Source organism: Tetrao urogallus (assembly GCF_951394365.1).
Source record: "Tetrao urogallus genome assembly, chromosome: 7".
In the NCBI taxonomy this organism is placed as follows: domain Eukaryota; kingdom Metazoa; phylum Chordata; class Aves; order Galliformes; family Phasianidae; genus Tetrao; species Tetrao urogallus.
Window position 1 is genome coordinate 42,777,245 of NC_136820.1, and position 16,505 is coordinate 42,793,749.

The window sequence follows — 16,505 nt, forward strand, 5'->3', positions numbered from 1 at the left end:
GCCTGTTCTTTGCCTTTGCCTGTCCACCCTTGGTCTGTAAGATAGACACGTGCCTTGGACAAAATCGTGCTTTCCTCACTTTACTTTTCTGTTACTTTTGACTGAGGCCATCAGAAGTGCTTGTGGGTGCTGTGCTGATCCCAACCCGTGGGCTCAGGGGTACTGATGAGTGAAAAATGTTGATGCGGGGACTTTTGTTGGCAAAACCCTCCAAAGCTAGCCTCCCATTGAGCATCCTGGCTCACCAGGACTATTCTTATGTTCCAGTGCAAGCATATGCTTTAGTGTTTTGCTAAATCAGGGTTTTATTGTCAGGCATTGTTCATACTATTAGGCATGTCATTCTGTTAATGATGATAAAAAAGCAAGCATCAGTTCACCAGTAAAATGCCTGCAATCTGCATCACAGCGATGGAGGAATTAACCCTTTCAAAGGTAGGCTCAGAAGCCCATCTGGCCATTAAGGAGTGTTATTAGGTCTTGTCAGAAACCTTTTCCCATCACCTAATATGTTACTGTGTTGTCCTGAGGCTAGAGTAGCTTCAGATGAAGAGCATCTCTCTCTCTGGGGAGGGTGCACACGCATCTGCAGCCACAAGGAAGCCCGTAGGACACATGGGCTCACCAGCTCAGTGGGGTTCATCCTTGCAGGGATGCTAACTAGGACCATGGTTAACCTCATCTGTGCATGTCAGCATGTTAAATTTTCCTCATATCTTAATTTCTGAGAAAGAGAATTCCTCTAATGTCAAGCCAAGGTGCTAGTAGGATATTTTAATCCTGGGAATGTAATGAGGCCACAAGTAAGGCTGTAAAGCAAGTGAGATACTTACATAACCCTGCTCCCATGGAAGGCAGTGGGGGAACAGGAAATTCCCACTAATTTGTGCTTGCATGGGACCAGACACCGAAATGAGCTCCTGTGCTGTGCCTTCACAAAGATTGTACCTTTTCTGATGGTTTCCAGATAAGATGCAGCTGTAAGACCTACAGCAGATCGAAGACATTATCACTGCTACTGTCACTGTTACCAGACCTAAAAGCATGTGTTAATATGTATTGTTCTGTTCCTTTTAAGCACGTGTGTTGTTTTTTCTTTTTTACTTTTTAATAAAACTTACTATTTTGTCTAATGCTGTTCCCTGAAAATTCCCATACAGTATGGAGGGGAGTGATAGGAGAAACGTACAATGCCCCAACTCATAGCAGTAAACAAAAATACCTGAGTTGGCAATGTTACATGTACTGAATGAACTCATTCCAGTTCTGATGCAGCTGATATTTTCAAGGAGGCACTTTCAAACTGATCATCCTCTTAGGAAGTGACAAATGTATGGGGCAGTGGGGGATGTGGAGTGGGAGTGGGACAGTCCCGCTGTGCTCATGGTGCCCGTCTGCCCAGTGCTTTGGTGCTGTGTGTTGTTCTGGCAAGATGCAGACGGGACAGATGTGAGACCAAATTCCATCGCTGAACTCAGCAGGAAGGGTTTCCAGCCCTACTTCTTCTCTTGGAGTTCATGCAGGGACTAACGGGAGGAACCAAGGTTTTGATTTTTTCTCCAATAACACATATCTGCTTAGGCACTGAAGGAAAATGACACCATCAAGAAGAATCTCAAACTGAATACGAAATTGAGGAGGAAAACAGCAGGATCTCAGTGGCAGCTGGCAGAAGTTCAGCTGAACCTTGTTTTAACAACATCAATATTTGTGTGGGTTGGGCCCTTCGTTCCATGCATAATCCTAGAAGTGACAAAGGGCACTCAATGGCACGGCCACAGTGGACCCTTAGGTTCTGCTAAATAAATTCTGCTCTAGGTACAAAGGCATTTTTAAGAATTTGTTTTTCTCTAGCTTTTCTTGAATTAATGTTAATAAAAGCTGCCCCAACCTCTTCTTTTTCTATATGAACACAAAAATTGCAGCTGCCTGCCAAGTCTGCTGAGAGATGGATGTAATAATTTTCAATTGTACTGTTAGCCCAAAGGGAGCCTGATAGCAAGAGATTGACAGATGCAGCATGGATTATCTTGTGCTCTGAACTCAGCCCAATTTGTGGTTTGTTGCAGGTGCTAAAGAGATTGATATTGCTGCTACCCTGGAGCACTTGAGGGACCAGAGACCAGGCATGGTCCAGACAAAGGTACTGTCAATAAATCCACTGGGGTTTTAAATACATTAAAGGTCTTTCACAGTAGTTGTTTTCATGACAGAAGAGAGAGGGTATGACCTAATTTAATGCACATCGCTTGCTGATTACTGTTTGGCTCCCTACCAACTGAGGTTTATTTATGCTGAAGATTTATCTAGGCTACTTTCTTTGGTGTTTACTTCTCTCTCTTGCAACGTCTCCAACATCTATCTTGATTGCCATATATGAACGGCAATCAAGATAGTCTACAGTTTACTAAAGAAAATGTGCATGTGGAAAAATGTCATTGTTTTCATTCTAAAATATGGATTATTTTTTTAGAGTAAGTGTGCTTAACTGTGCATCTAATATTTTCTAAAAGCCTTCAACTCATTAAAGGGAACGTGACTATTGGATTTGATTATTTTTTTTTCTGAAAGTAAAGCTTTGAATTAAAGGGAATATAGTTTTGAAGGAAGTCAAGTCATTTTTAGCATCTTTGAGGGGAAGAGCTTACAGTATGCCCATGTCCTTTATGGATGAAGCATTGTGACTGCATTTGTACCCCATGGTGTGGTGAATATCTTACTTTTTAATTACCATCAGTTGTAACAGCCTCAAAGTTCTCTGTAATATGTAACTTTTAAGGATAGCTGGCAGTGTGACTGCTGTTCCTTCCATTAGGAATGAAGCTTTTTTATTGTTACAATTTATATGGAATGATATTAGGGGGTATTTGCTGCAAGTTAAAGATGCACACATGACCATAAAGAAAACTGTTCATTACATGGAGACCAAACAAATCTGAATGTGACATTGTAAAACCTTGAATGAGAGTTATAACCCCAAACTGAATAACTGGAGCAAAGTGGTCTGGGGGAACCTATAGGAACGTTGTAACATTTAGGGAGTTGAAGCTGCTAAGGGACAAAGGTGAAATAAATCTGTTTTTCAGGAATTGGTTCATAACTTTTCCTGAATCTGTTTTTAATCATGCTATATCTTCTCAATATTAGAAGTGATACTGGAGAACAGGGAGCGGGGGTGACTGGGTGCAGATTAAGTATTATTTACCCAGTAAGTAAGTAGATGAAAAATTAAGACGAGCCAGCCAAGGCTAACTAACCCATATCAGCAAGTAAGACATAAAATTGTACACATCTTTCTTCTGCTCCGATTAATCTGACTGGAGGAAAAAAGGCCTATAGCACACAGCATCCAGTGTCTCACATGTGTATTCTAAGGGAAGATGCAAGTCCTGAGCAAACTCTGTAAACGCACCCAATGTATGGCAGCTTATGGCAGTTCTGTAGAAATATGGAGCTCTGATTCTGGTTTGTCTCTCTTTTCTGAGAAATTACAGCTTATTGCCTTTAACAAAAGAAAAAACAAAAACAGCTCCAGAAGCAAAGAATGAGATGATGTGGATAATTTCTCTTAGTTAGCTCAAAAATAGTCACCTGAGTCCCCTGAGAAGCTCACTGGAGATATTTCTCCCCTCCAAACATCCCTCTGGAAGAGCTGCAGAAAAGCAAATGTATCCAGTGTTTTCAGGATGAGAAATTTTCCCAGGATGTGGCTTATCTCACCTCTTGCTCCTTCTTCCATCATTCTTATGTTCTCAAAACCACCCAAATCACTTATTCAAGCTAATGTCTTGCAAATTATAAATATCTGGTTGCATGCTAGCAGTGCACTGTCCCCAGAGAATTTTTCTGAGGGATTTAAACAAACCCCTGTGCTTTCCCAACTGAATACAAATGAGGAATATTAGACTCCTGGAGTAATTTAAAACAATGGATTAAAAGTCGGGTTAGAAATGCCAGTTAGAGAATATCCTTGGGCAAAATAAACACCGACTTACTTTAGCAGTGTGATTGTGTTTCCAGCAGGCAGCGCTCCACATTTTTAATAAGCATGCGAAAGATTTGTTTGCAACATTTTGTCTTCTGGAAAGGATCTTTAATTCAAAAGCACTGTATATAATAAACGGTAATGAAATTATCATAACGACATTCTGCATTTCTGAGAAGCATAATAGTGGGTTTGTGGTTTTGTTACTTATTTTGCAGGGGAATCATAAAGTAGAATTGATATGCCACAAGTGAGAGGAAAAAGTAATGTGTGAAAAGCGTGTTTTCTGTCATGAGAAAAATATTTGTCCTTTTTCCTGTGTCTTTCCACTAGCAGTCTCTACTGTGATGCATATTATACATATATGCTACATACTGCATGCACCTACTTTGTTTTCCAGAGAATTTTTATTTGAGGTTTTAAAGAAATTTGGCATATTGTTATATATTTCTATACTTACTATTTCTAAATATGTTCACATCAGTTCTGCATTATAAGTGGGCTGACAACACAACATGCCTGCCCAGCTTGATTTTCTAGGCAAAGCCTAGGTGTCTAAGTCAGTCCTGTCCACGTGAGTAGCACATGTGAATGAGCTCTAGAGAATGTCAGACTGAGCTCCATTAAAATTGTTGCAGTTGCTTTTATCTTTGGTTGTCCTTGTGTGTAGGTATGGAAGGGATGTGAAGGCTTTCCTTTGGAGAGTGGTAGTACACCTCAATTGGAGCTGCACTGCATGTGTTTTGCAGAAAGAAGGAGGGAGAAGAGCTCAGATGCAGCATCCCCAGAAGACCCAGTTCTCAAACATCTCATGATCAAACATTTATTTTCTGTCTCCTTTATGGCAACATTTCACAGTCAGTTTGGAGCTCTGGTGTAAAGATGCTTTATGAGTTGTTTTGCCTCGCTAATTTAGGGTCACACCTGATGGAAGCTGGCAATCTCCACTGAAGTTCTCTCCAAAATGCATATCTAAGCGTGGAAGTTGGTGTTGCTCAATTCAGGGTCCTTAGGTGAGAGCTGCCTTCTCCATGGCCAGTGCAGCGATGCCCCGTGCTCTTGTGTGAGCCACCCCTCTGTGAGAGGCAAAGGCACTTCAGGGCTGATTTGCTGAGTGAATTCAGTTATTTTCAGCAATGGGACTAATATTAATATTGTAATCCCTGATCTTACAAGTTTTTCTTTATGGTAAAATGAAGGGTACATGAGGTACCTCATTACACGGGTGATAGCAGCTTCCCTCCTTCTGGACAGTCACCAGCCTCTCAGAAGAGGCATTTGACCATGTGGACACTTGGCTGCATCACCCTGCAGCCTGGCAGTGCTTGGATCAGCTCCCCTACTACTGCCGTGCTCCCCATCTTGGTTCTGAAGTGGTGCGGCTGGGTGAACGCCTTCTCTGTCCTCCAGCTATGCTCACACGTTCATTGTGCTATGCTCAAAAAATAGCGGCTGCTCTTGGGTGGCCACCAGCGTTTCCTCATCTGCTTTAATTGCAGAGACCTCGAGGCAGGCACAGGCAGACCCACAGACTGTTTTCTATGCCTAATGAGGGTGAGTTCTAATCTTCAGGGTGAATTGATGTGTGATTAAAAAACAATGGATGCAGTCCAGCAAATGTGCAAGAATGCCATTTTGACAGCACCAAACAGAGGGCAGAATTCTTGAACATTGATTTCTCTGAGAAATTATTCTGAGTTTTAGTCTTCTTTTTCTGCTTGGTAGCTGTGCCCACTATGGCTGCCCTCTGAGGCATCTGCACTCAGGAGCTGGATGCAGAGGGTTGAGACAAGGTGGACGAGACTGACACTGAAGTGCAGGAGCTAAAAGTCAGTTGTCTTCCTGGATTACGAATCGCTCACCGATAGTTTGTCCTTCCATCCTTCCTGCAGACTTCCAGTGTTGAAAGTGAGTGCTGTCGGGCCAGTAACCGCCTTCAGGGCTGGCTGTGTTCAGCAGCCATTTGCCTCTGCTGCACCTATCCCACACAGCCCTGGGCAGCTCCTGCTGCACACCCCTGTTCTGACTGGAGGCACAGATGGCATCCTGGCAGGGTTCATCTCAGACTTCTGTTCTTAAAGTCACTTCCTCCAAAGCTCTTAACCCCACTTGGTGTAAACCACTGGAATACTTCTAGAAAATCCAAACGCTTCTGCACAGTCCTTGACTGCTGTCCTTGGTTTGCTTCTTCTCTAAGTAAAACACACACATTTCTTTTTCCATCTGAAAAGAAGCAGACAGAAAATCATCCTGCCAGATATTTCATTAAGCTAAATTTCTGAGAAAGATTACTCACTCTAGAAAGTACAACACCTGCTAACCTTGAGGAAGCAAAGCTCCTTTGTCCTTCTTTAGAACCAGACAGTTTAGGAGCACGTTAGGGTTGCAGATAGGTGTAGTGGCTATTCTTGCCTGTGTCCTTCACACCTCCCCTACCTCAGCACAGAAATCTGTTACTGATTTTCATTTCATGCTTATGGTAAATTAGTAGCATAAACCTTCCTGAGTATTTCCTAAATGTGAATAAAGTGGACCAAATACTGCTAGGTAATTTGTGGGTACCGAAGAGCAGTTGAAAAAGGAAGCTGGAAAAGACTAATAAGAGGTAAAGCAAAAAGCAGGCACTTCTCTGCTTAGTAGGCATAATGTGAAGAAGTATATATTTAGCTAATTTCAACTAGAAACACCTGAGAGGAGCCAAAGTTTCTCTTTTGCAGTGTATCGCCTACTTCGTATCTCAGTGTTGTTAATGAGTTTCTATCTTCGTGTCAGAAAGAAATGGCTGATGATCAACTACTCCCAAATGTTTCTGGCCAAGCAATTGCAATGCATCATTATGTCCCACTTGCTTAGTTTCTGCTACCAACATTTTTCTCCATTAAAATGACTCTAGTTTCAGGATGCTGTCAAACATGTTATATGGCATCAATAATCCCCAAGCATTTTGTTCCTTGCTGTTGCAACATGCAGTTCATCCTGCATATTCCTGTTTTCAACAATGTCTTGAGGATGCTCAGCTGCAGAGCAGTGCTCCAGGGCATCTGAAAGTTTTTTGGTTGTTTATCCAGGGTCAGAAAGGCTTTGCAGACTGCTCTTAACTAATTGGAGAGCTGGGCAATCACCAGCCACATGAATTTTTAAAAGAGCAATTTTTAAAAGAGTTGGAGCAACCCTGGCTCTGTGTACAGACTGGGGGATGAGAGAGCAGCCCTGGAGAAGGGATCAGGGGGTTGTGGCTGTGGGCAGGTTGGGTCTGAGCCAGCAGTGTGCCCTGCAGCCAAAGGGCCAACCGTACCCTGGGGGCAGCTGGGGAGGGAATTCCTGCTCTGCTCTGTGCTGTGCAGCCTCACCTCCAGCGCTGGGTGGGCACCACGTTATAAGAAACTAATCAAACTATTACAGTGCCCAAAGGAGGGTCACAGAGATGGTGAAGGGTCTGGAGGCCAAGGGTGTGAGGAGCACTGAGGCTCCTGGGTTTGCTGGGCACAGAGCAGAGCAGGCTGAGGGGAGGCATCGTGGCGACTGCAGCTCCTCACAGGGGCAACGACAGGGCCTGAGGGAATATCATGGAGCTGTCAGGGGAAGGGCAGCTGGGGGTGAGGGAAAGGCTGTGCCGCAGAGGGCGGTGGGCATGGAACGGGCTGCCCAGGGCAGCGGGCACAGCCCCAAAGCTGGAGCTCATGGAGCACTGGGACACTGCTCTGAGAACAGGGCTGGGTTTGGGTGCTGCTGTGTGCAGCCGGGGTTGGACTCAAGGATCCTTGTGGTCCCTTCCAACTCGGGATATTCTGTGATTCTATGATATGCCTTTGCTCTCTCCGCAGGAGCAGTTCGAATTTGCTTTGACAGCAGTTGCAGAGGAAGTGAATGCAATACTCAAGGCACTTCCTCAGTGAGCAGCTCGGTGTCCCGGAGGTTCCCGCAGGATCCAGCCCTCGTTTCCTCATCCTCAGTCCCTGTGAATGTTCTTGGAAACCGTGACCTGACCTTAACTATGTATTTTCTGTTGTAACCACATAGTGATAGGGTCCTTAGAAACTCCTAAGCTGATAAAATTCAACAGTTAAAATGTGTCTTCTGTTTTTGGGTTTTAAAACAAATTTTAAGAAAGTACATCAAAGCCTCGGATTAAGTGACAGAACAGTCCACCTAATCCCTCTCTCATCCTCGAAGACCTGAATGTCAAACTTGGAAAGCACACATTCCTGTTCTTAATAGCAAATATTCAGTATTGTGGGTAACTAGTGCAGTTAATATAGTCTCAGAAAACAGTGTTCTGTTGTATTTCGTAACTCCTTAAAAACCAAATGAGAGTGAGGGGCCTGAAAGGGATGGCAATTGTCCCTCTACAATGCCGAGCGAAGGCATGGAACTGTGCAGAGGGTGTGAGTAAACACAGGTCTAGGCTCTGGCAAAGGGAGCTTGCACCTTCTCATGCTGAGCTTTAGCAAGCAAACATTTTCTTAACTGTTGTTTACTTTTCAGCTTTGTGCTGTGAATGGAAGAAAATCTGAGCTATAAGTAAATAGGCCAGCACGGTTGTTGCAACTGGGGAGAACAAGTTGGTCACATTAATGGGAACCTGGGGACCAGTGAGCACCACAGCTCTGGCCAAGTGCCTACAGTGTGGAGTAGGCAAGCATAGATGCACCTCCAACCATGAGCAAGGCACCTGGCCCACCAGGTGCATGTCCAGAGCTGGCATGGACACGGGTTGCTGACATTTTGGGATTACTGAGGAAGAAAACGGGACTCTTCTCTTTATATTTTTGCATTTTGCTCTTTCAAGCTCTGCTGTGCGATCCTTTCGAGCCGGGGAAATATATTTCTGTAAAAGCCTGGCTGAAGGAAGAATTGCCAATCTGCATTTTATGATCCTCATCAAGTTTGTCTGAGCCAGACATTTGTTGCACCTTTCTGCTCTTTTCCTTTTTCTGAATGACGCCTATTTTAACTATTAATGGATAAAGAAGCACATAAGTTTCAGAGATTTTTCAGTTCTCAAATCCTAATACCTGCTGTTGCAAAGTAATGCTAAAATATGTCTGTAAATGGCTTGGTTATGCAATTTTGCTTATGTGAAACCACAGTTTTAGTTGTGGCACTCTACTAAAGGGATTGAAGCTACTGATGGAAAGTACTCTGATTTGTTAGAATGAAGGGCCTGAAAGTGACATTTTCAAATGTGACTCTGAATTTCATTTTCAAAACTGAATACTTGGACACTTTCATCTGTTATCCTACATCTCTGTGATTTAAACATTTTAGTGTTGGTTGTTGTTTTTTTTCCCCAAAATCTTAACGGCATTGTATACCTGGAAAATACATAATTAAATCTTATTTGGGAGGCTGAAAGTTTTATAAACTTCTAATCAGTGAAATGTTAAAAACACAATATTGGAGAGTTTTGCTGGAACAGAGGTAACGGGCATCTATTGAAATCAACCAGGTTGCAGTTTTGTGTTGTAGGCATGAATATTGGTGATCTATTCTTTTTAGCAATTAAAGCAGAAGACTTGTTACTTTTCGCCATACATTTTTGCATGCTTTTCTTGGTATGTGCTGCTGCTTAATTTGTGCATCCCATTACTATGGCAGTACACAGCGTTTACTGCAGATGCCATCATCCTCTTAAGTACATATGCTGTACATTAAGCCACATGTTTATTTTATGGCCTAAGCATTTTAGAGCTTTCCTAGCAATAACTAAAAAAACTAATGGAGTATGAATGAGAAAATTGCCTTTTTCATTTGATAATTTAGGCTTAACAGGTTTCTTTTATTACTTCAGCTAACACACAATTGCAGATCGGGGCAGATGAGATCAGTTTGAGCAGTATCAGCAACTGTTTGAGGTAGATTTACTGTGAGCCATGTACTGCAGCTTTCTGCAAATACGGGTAGTTATATCCATACAAACAGTCCAAGGAAGCAAAATAAGGGCATCCTAAGTCTACCCCTCAGATTCTTGGGTAAAAAGATTTCTCAGGGCAAGATGCTGTACCATTGCCTACTGCCAAAAAGATAATGGGTTTTCAGCACAGATTTCAGCCCTGAGATTTATTAGTGTTCACCTCCTGACCATCCCTGTGCACACCACAAACATGGCTGACGAGCTGTTCATTTGCACTTTAGGAATATTTTTTAATTGTTCTTCTGCAAATATTTGCATTTCATAATAGTAATTTCAGGGTGATCTCTATTATTTCACAAGCGGCTGAGTATGAGACTAAAATATTGGTCTTCATGCTTTGGAGTTTATTTAGTGTAAATTAGAGGGCATTAATCTTCCCCAGTGCTAATGGGGCAGGGATGTGTTGTTTTATTCATACTTGTGGGCTGATTTACACAGCAGAAGGATGCAATCTTACTCAGAGGGTTGGGATATCTCCCACCGAATGTCATGGACAATCCTGTTTATTCAGCCGTTTTGCACAGTTCTTCCACAAAGAGATGCCAGGCTTATTCTGCTGATTGTAAGCTACCACACAGATTATTTCATCTGTGCAGGTAAGGCATTGTTCACACCTCTCCATAAATGCCCTCTATAAACGTGGGCAGTCATTTGTTGCAGGGCCTGTGAGTGAAATGCAGTTCATTTGCACCAGGGTGATCCAGAAGGGTCTGACAGTCCATTTCCCAGGGAGATGCCAAAACCATGGAAATACAAACCTGGTGAAACCACAGAGATAGATTTCTCATGCAGGACAGGTATTTATTTATCCTTTTGACTGCGGTTTGTGATCCTTACAGCTGGATAAAGGATGTGACTCAGGCTGCCCCAGGCCACTTGCACTGGATTTGAAACCTGCCCCGTGTTCCCTGCTAAGTGGGGTAAGTGTCAGATGGGACCCACCATCCTTCCCTGGTCAGTGTTCTGCTTGATCTTTAGTAGATGGACAGTCATTGAGGCAGGGTTGACACCCAATGCATCCCAAAACAGCACACGTTTAATTGACCATCCTAGTGTTCTTGATGAAGACAAATCAAATATACAGGTGGTTGAATTTTAAAATGATACTGAAGGGGGAAGCTGCCAGAGGGCAGTTTAACCCCAGTGCTTGCAGTATCCTTCCTCAGTGTTCAAAGCATAGGGAGATAAGCCTCATTTCCCACCAGCGTGGCAGTGAAGGTGGCCAGATGCCAGCAGCCCCGTGCTTACGTTGTCCCATGGGTGCAGACATGAGGGACAGGGAAGTGTTTGCCACCAATGCAGTTTGTAGGTGTAGCAGCACAGTCCCATGCCTACTTTCACCCTTCCCACAAGAAGCACTGGATTTGGAGGGACAGAAGAACAGGACAGCCTAGTTCCCAAAGCCTGGATCCTTGAGTTTCAGTACTTGCCATGGGGAAAGCAGTGTGGGTTTTGCTGTCACCATCACCTACGTCAGGTGCAGCTCTAACCATTGCCTTTGACCATCATTCGTGGGAGCTGGAGCAGCCTGGATAACAGCCAGTGGAAGTCTTCGGCAGTTGTAAGGGTCAAGAATGAGTTGTAGCAGAAAATCCCCAATCCAAATCTTAATTCAGTAGCAAAGCAAGCAAGATTATTTTTATAGATGCTACAGGAGGTTTAAAACATTTAAGAATATTTTTTAAATCTATGCCAATGACTAAACCTTGTTTCTGTCTCTAGCATGCATGCAGAACCAATCTCCATCCGTCCCCACGGGAATGACAGCTATAGAACCTGTAAGGAGTTCATGCATTATTTGTCAAGTGAAACATTAATAAGATCCAGCCCACGTCATAATTTCCAGACTAGTCATTAATTAAAATAAATAAATAAATGTTTATTGGAATAGAAAACAAGTGTTTGATTAGCTTTGTTACAGAACAATAGCTCTCCTAATTTTTATTCTGCATATTTTATTCTTTGTTTAGAAGATTCTCTTAAGAAGCAGTTGAAATAATCCGCTTTTTAAAACTGTACAGTTTCTATGGTTTTGCTTTTTAAATGAGAGTACACTTTGTAGATTTGATTATTATATTTTTCTGTTAAGATTACACTGGACATTACAGAGGCATCCCCCACCACAGTGAGAAGAAAGCTGTCCTGTTGGTTTATTGTAAAAGAAAAAACAATCAGAACAAAATTGCAGAGCTGTGGCATACTCAATCCAGTTAGAGCATGACTCTTTACTACTCTTCATTTACCACATTAGAAATAAAATAAAGTTACACCAGCAAGATTTCATTTGAAGCTGTTCTTGCATGCTGTTTGTACTGTATTTGATGGCATAATATTGTTTCATTTACAACCTTTTCTTTCTCGCCACTCTATTATATTCTTTCTCTGTATATAGTCAAAAAGAAGTTAAAAAATTATACAAAGTATTTTGTTCTACCTCTGTAAAAATCATACTTGTGAATAAAGTCACGTTGTCTGTGGAGCACGGTATTGTGGATCAGCATTAGCAGCTGGTGTTTGCTTTTATTTGGGGGTAGGAGGGCTCCTCCTGTCGCTGGATCCTTATCCCTGCGCTGACGGGCAGAGTCCTGCTGAGCCTTAGAGGTGCTCGCTTCTCTCCTCCTCTGCCTTTGGGGTGCGGGCTGCTACCTCTGCAGCTGCCAGCTGAGGGAGGGCTGGGGGCCACGCTGCTCCAGGCAGACCCTGCGTTCAGGTCAAACGGGAGAACGAATACGTGCTGGAAATTCTCCTTGTGCAACAGGGAGGTGAAAAAAATGCGGGCTGTGAACAGGGGTTGGTGGGTCAGAGCCTCGCCTAATGGGGGCATGGGCTGCATGAGTCGCAGCATTGACAGAAGGATTCAAACGGGTAATGGGAAAATATTCGCTGTTACATTAAGGAAGGTTAAGAGGAGTGAAGACTAAGGTTCCCACGTAAGCACAGAATAAAATAACCAGTCTTTTCCCTGGAGATAGAAAGTAATTTTCCCATAAACACTGTCCATTGTATGAACGTCTGTATCTTCGCGTGAGGCATCCATTGTTAGCTGTTATCAGAGGCAGGCTTTGTGATTAGACAGCCCTACTGTGGCAATTTGCATGGCTCTGTATTGTGTGCTGAAACTTGAGTTGTGTTTTAAAGCTCACTGCTTACCTGAAAATAACGAGAAAAATGTAAATAAACAGGAAGGCAGAAACCACTCTCATCCAGCTCACTCCTTTCCCATCTGAAGAATCATATTTTACATTATTTAACCTTGTTTATGTAGTTGCCTATTTTAGTATCTGTGGCTTTCTCAGTGTAAGAAGGTGACTTTCATCTTGGAAGCACAATATATGCACCATTACAGCTATTTTCCTGTTGCTGTAATTTAGGAGGTCTTTCATCTGCAAGATAGCTTTCGAAAGCCTCTGGTAACATCAGATGGAGGACAAAAAGAGGAAAACATTTAACTGTGTAACTACTGGAGTATTATGTATCTTCTAGGACAGTTGTGCATACATCAGTTCATACAGCCAATGCTTGCTTTTGCTTCGTGCTACTCGGATACAGGTATTCTTGCTCTCCACTGTGCTCTCGGACTGTGGGCTGGTGTCTCAGCTGCATTCAGAGGGCATTGCTTTGTTGCTTATGTTCTTGTTCACGCATTTCTAGCTCTAACTCAGACTGGGTATTATGTCTGGTGGGCTCAGGAAAGAACTGGGTTTGAGTTTGAGCTAGCACTAGTAAGTGGGAATCCCAGCAACAAGACAGAAGCCATGGCATGCCCTTGCTCCTGATGCCAGCCCATCGTCCCACCAGCTGCCTCAGCAGCCTTTGTGAGGAGGAAAGAACTGCCCTCTCTGCTGTCCTGATACGGCAAAAGGGAGAGACTTGCTTCTGCAATAGCAGGATGAAAAACAAAGTCTTCTCGGTTTGCCTGAAAAGCCTTGGGGGTTTCATTTTTAGAACTAGCTGTAAAATTTCAGGGCTGATGGGACTGGTATTTCCAGTTTGCATGCTGAACAAATATAAAGAGCTACCATCCATAGGGAGGGGTAAACAGTAGAATGTGTTTATTCTTGGTTTAGTGATAGGACGAGTACATTGTGTGCTTCAGACAACTGAATCCCTAGGGAAATTCTTGTTGCAGTGCAGTTAAACCAAAAATTAACTTCTGCCTTGAGAATGCTCCAGCTACACCCACATGTGTAAATCAGCAATACAGAAAAGAGGTTCTACATGGAACTCCATCCTGGGAGATAAAGATTTAAGCTAAATTTTAGGGTATATGACAGATGTCTTTCCCCTTCAGCAGTTTTGGCCACAGTACTCAAAGATACAGGAATGTGGCACTCCATCATTTACAGCAGAAGTTAGAAGTCAGTTTCAACTCACCTTTGTGTAGTTTTTGCGTAGAGTCATCATAACAATCCGTTGTTGTCACTGGACAAAAATAAACATTTTTCCATTTCTATACCAAAGACCCATTTCTCCTCTGACAGAGCTTGCCCCATGCCCAATCTACTTGGCTACCCATCACCTTGTCTTTCCCATTCACAACATATGAAAGACATAAAACTATTAGAGCCCAAGGGAGGGCTGCAGAGGTGGTGAAAATTTTAGAGGGCAAGACGTATGAGGAGCAGCACCTCAGCTCAGACACAGGGTATGAAAGTTGGGTGGCGCTGCACGGAGCCAAGGCTTGGACTCGATGATCCTTCTAACTCAAGACATTCTATGACTCAATGATTCTATGATTTGTATTTCTTCTACAATTGCATTGAGTGGGAACAAGGCCCAGATTGTAGTGCTCCATCATGTGGTAATGTTTTTATCTTTTTTCTTTTCTTCAGAATTTCATTCATAGCAATACCATGCTTCCTCGTCTCCCTGGAAATAATTCACCCTGCGGTCATTATTGTCTCTGTTGTTAGGGATGTCTTTTGTGATGCACACTGCTTTATGTTTTATCAACAGCAATTGCATCTGCCATCTTCACACAGACTCACATTATCACAAGATCTCTCCGTGACACTTGGCACTTGCTTTTGTTTTTAGGACTGGAGATAATATGTGTCATCCACACACTCTCACCTCACTACCACCTCCTCCCTTTTCACATCTTTTCTACTGGGGAATCACCAGCACTGCAAAAACTGCCTGTTTCTTCCCAACCTGTTTCTTGTCTTTTAGCCACACATTAATCAACAGGAGATTCTCCTTAGACCCACGGCAGCTCAGTTTTCTAGAAAAACCTTTCTTGAGACAGCCTTTCCCAAGCACTTTTAGGAAAGCCAAATAGACAAAATCAACTATAAAAAAAAAATCACAAAATCTGTATCAACTTTCTCATTGGCTCCTTCAAAGCTTTCTAGCACACTTTTGAGACACAACTTTGCTCTGCAAAAGCTGTGTTGCTTCTCCATCCTCCTTATTCCATCAATTTTGTATGATCTAAACATGAGGGGTAGGATGCAGATTATTGAGTAAGACACTGAAATTTAAATGGCTTTTATATCCTGTCAGAGTTAATGGAGAGTTGCTGAATGGACCTCAAAAGCCTCAGAGTAATGTGGGTTGGGTGGAGCTTGGCAGCTCACCCAACCTCCCATCCAAAGTAGGAGTGGAAGCACTGAGAGCAGGCTTCTCTGTGTTACTCCCCATTGAATGTTGAATATCTCCAGATATGCAGATTCCCCTGGGTCCTCTTTGTGAAAAATGTATTTTGATGATCTACACAAAATTTCCCCTGATGCAAATTGATAGCAGCTCCCCCAAAGTAGAAACGTGCATTGGGCCATCCAAATCCCTCTCAGCTTCACCAGTAAGGTTGTCATTTGCTTTAGTGGACACTCAGATGTAGCATACATGAAAGCATTTATATGTAAGAGTCTTAATCAATGAGCTGGATTCCACCCTGTGGGCAAGATTCAGTTCTTCTCTGTTAGTGTTTGATGGCACTGGGGTTGGTGTGGTGTCCTGCTTGGCTTCCAGTACTCATGCCAAATGATTGAGGGCCTGAATTGTTGGCCAGTTCTGTGCTGGTGCCTTAATTTTCCTGAGGAGCTTCAGATGGCATTGGGTACCTGAATTTGTGGAACTGAATCCCATATCATCATGTTTCTGTCTGTTGTACCCTGTAGCTTCTACTGAAATTCAAGCTGTGGGAGGGAATTTCACAGGACAGCACCCACTGCCCCCCAAATAGCAGCACCTTTCAAAATCATCATTATGCTTGTTTGAATGCCCATTAGCACTGGATTTGAGAGACAGCCATGATTCTGCAGCAGACAACATTTCTTGAGTATACATACCAAGGCTGGGTACGAGGTGCTGTGGTGACAGCAGCAGGGCACAAGTGGAGAGCAGCCGTTTGGTGGGGAACACTGAATGGCTTTGTGCACCTCACTGCCGTGACAGCCCTGTGTGGGAGCACCAGCAAAACTGCTTTCCAGCACAAGAGGGGAAATAAAAGAGAGAAGTGGCCAAAAACCTGGTATTTAGAATTTTGAGTTAATGTAAAAAAAAATAATAAAAAATAAAAAAGGAAAGTAGCAAACAGCCGTGTTCTAGTAGCACTTGTTTCTAAATGTGGTCGCTATTTCCTTTACGCAGGAAATCTGCTCC

The 16,505-nt window shown here is 43.0% G+C and overlaps 1 protein-coding gene across 1 annotated transcript in view; it reads left to right on the top strand.

The window, feature by feature from the left end:
- Window positions 1-7,881, top strand: part of PTPRN2 (protein tyrosine phosphatase receptor type N2) — a gene marked incomplete at both ends in the record, with an annotated part of 620,206 nt that extends 612,325 nt beyond the window's left edge. The window contains 2 exons of the mRNA XM_079538424.1: window positions 2,070-2,143; window positions 7,810-7,881. Coding sequence (XP_079394550.1) covers window positions 2,070-2,143; window positions 7,810-7,881 — 146 coding nt within the window. The remainder of the gene's footprint in view (window positions 1-2,069; window positions 2,144-7,809) is intronic.
- Between the last annotated feature and the right edge of the window lie 8,624 nt (window positions 7,882-16,505).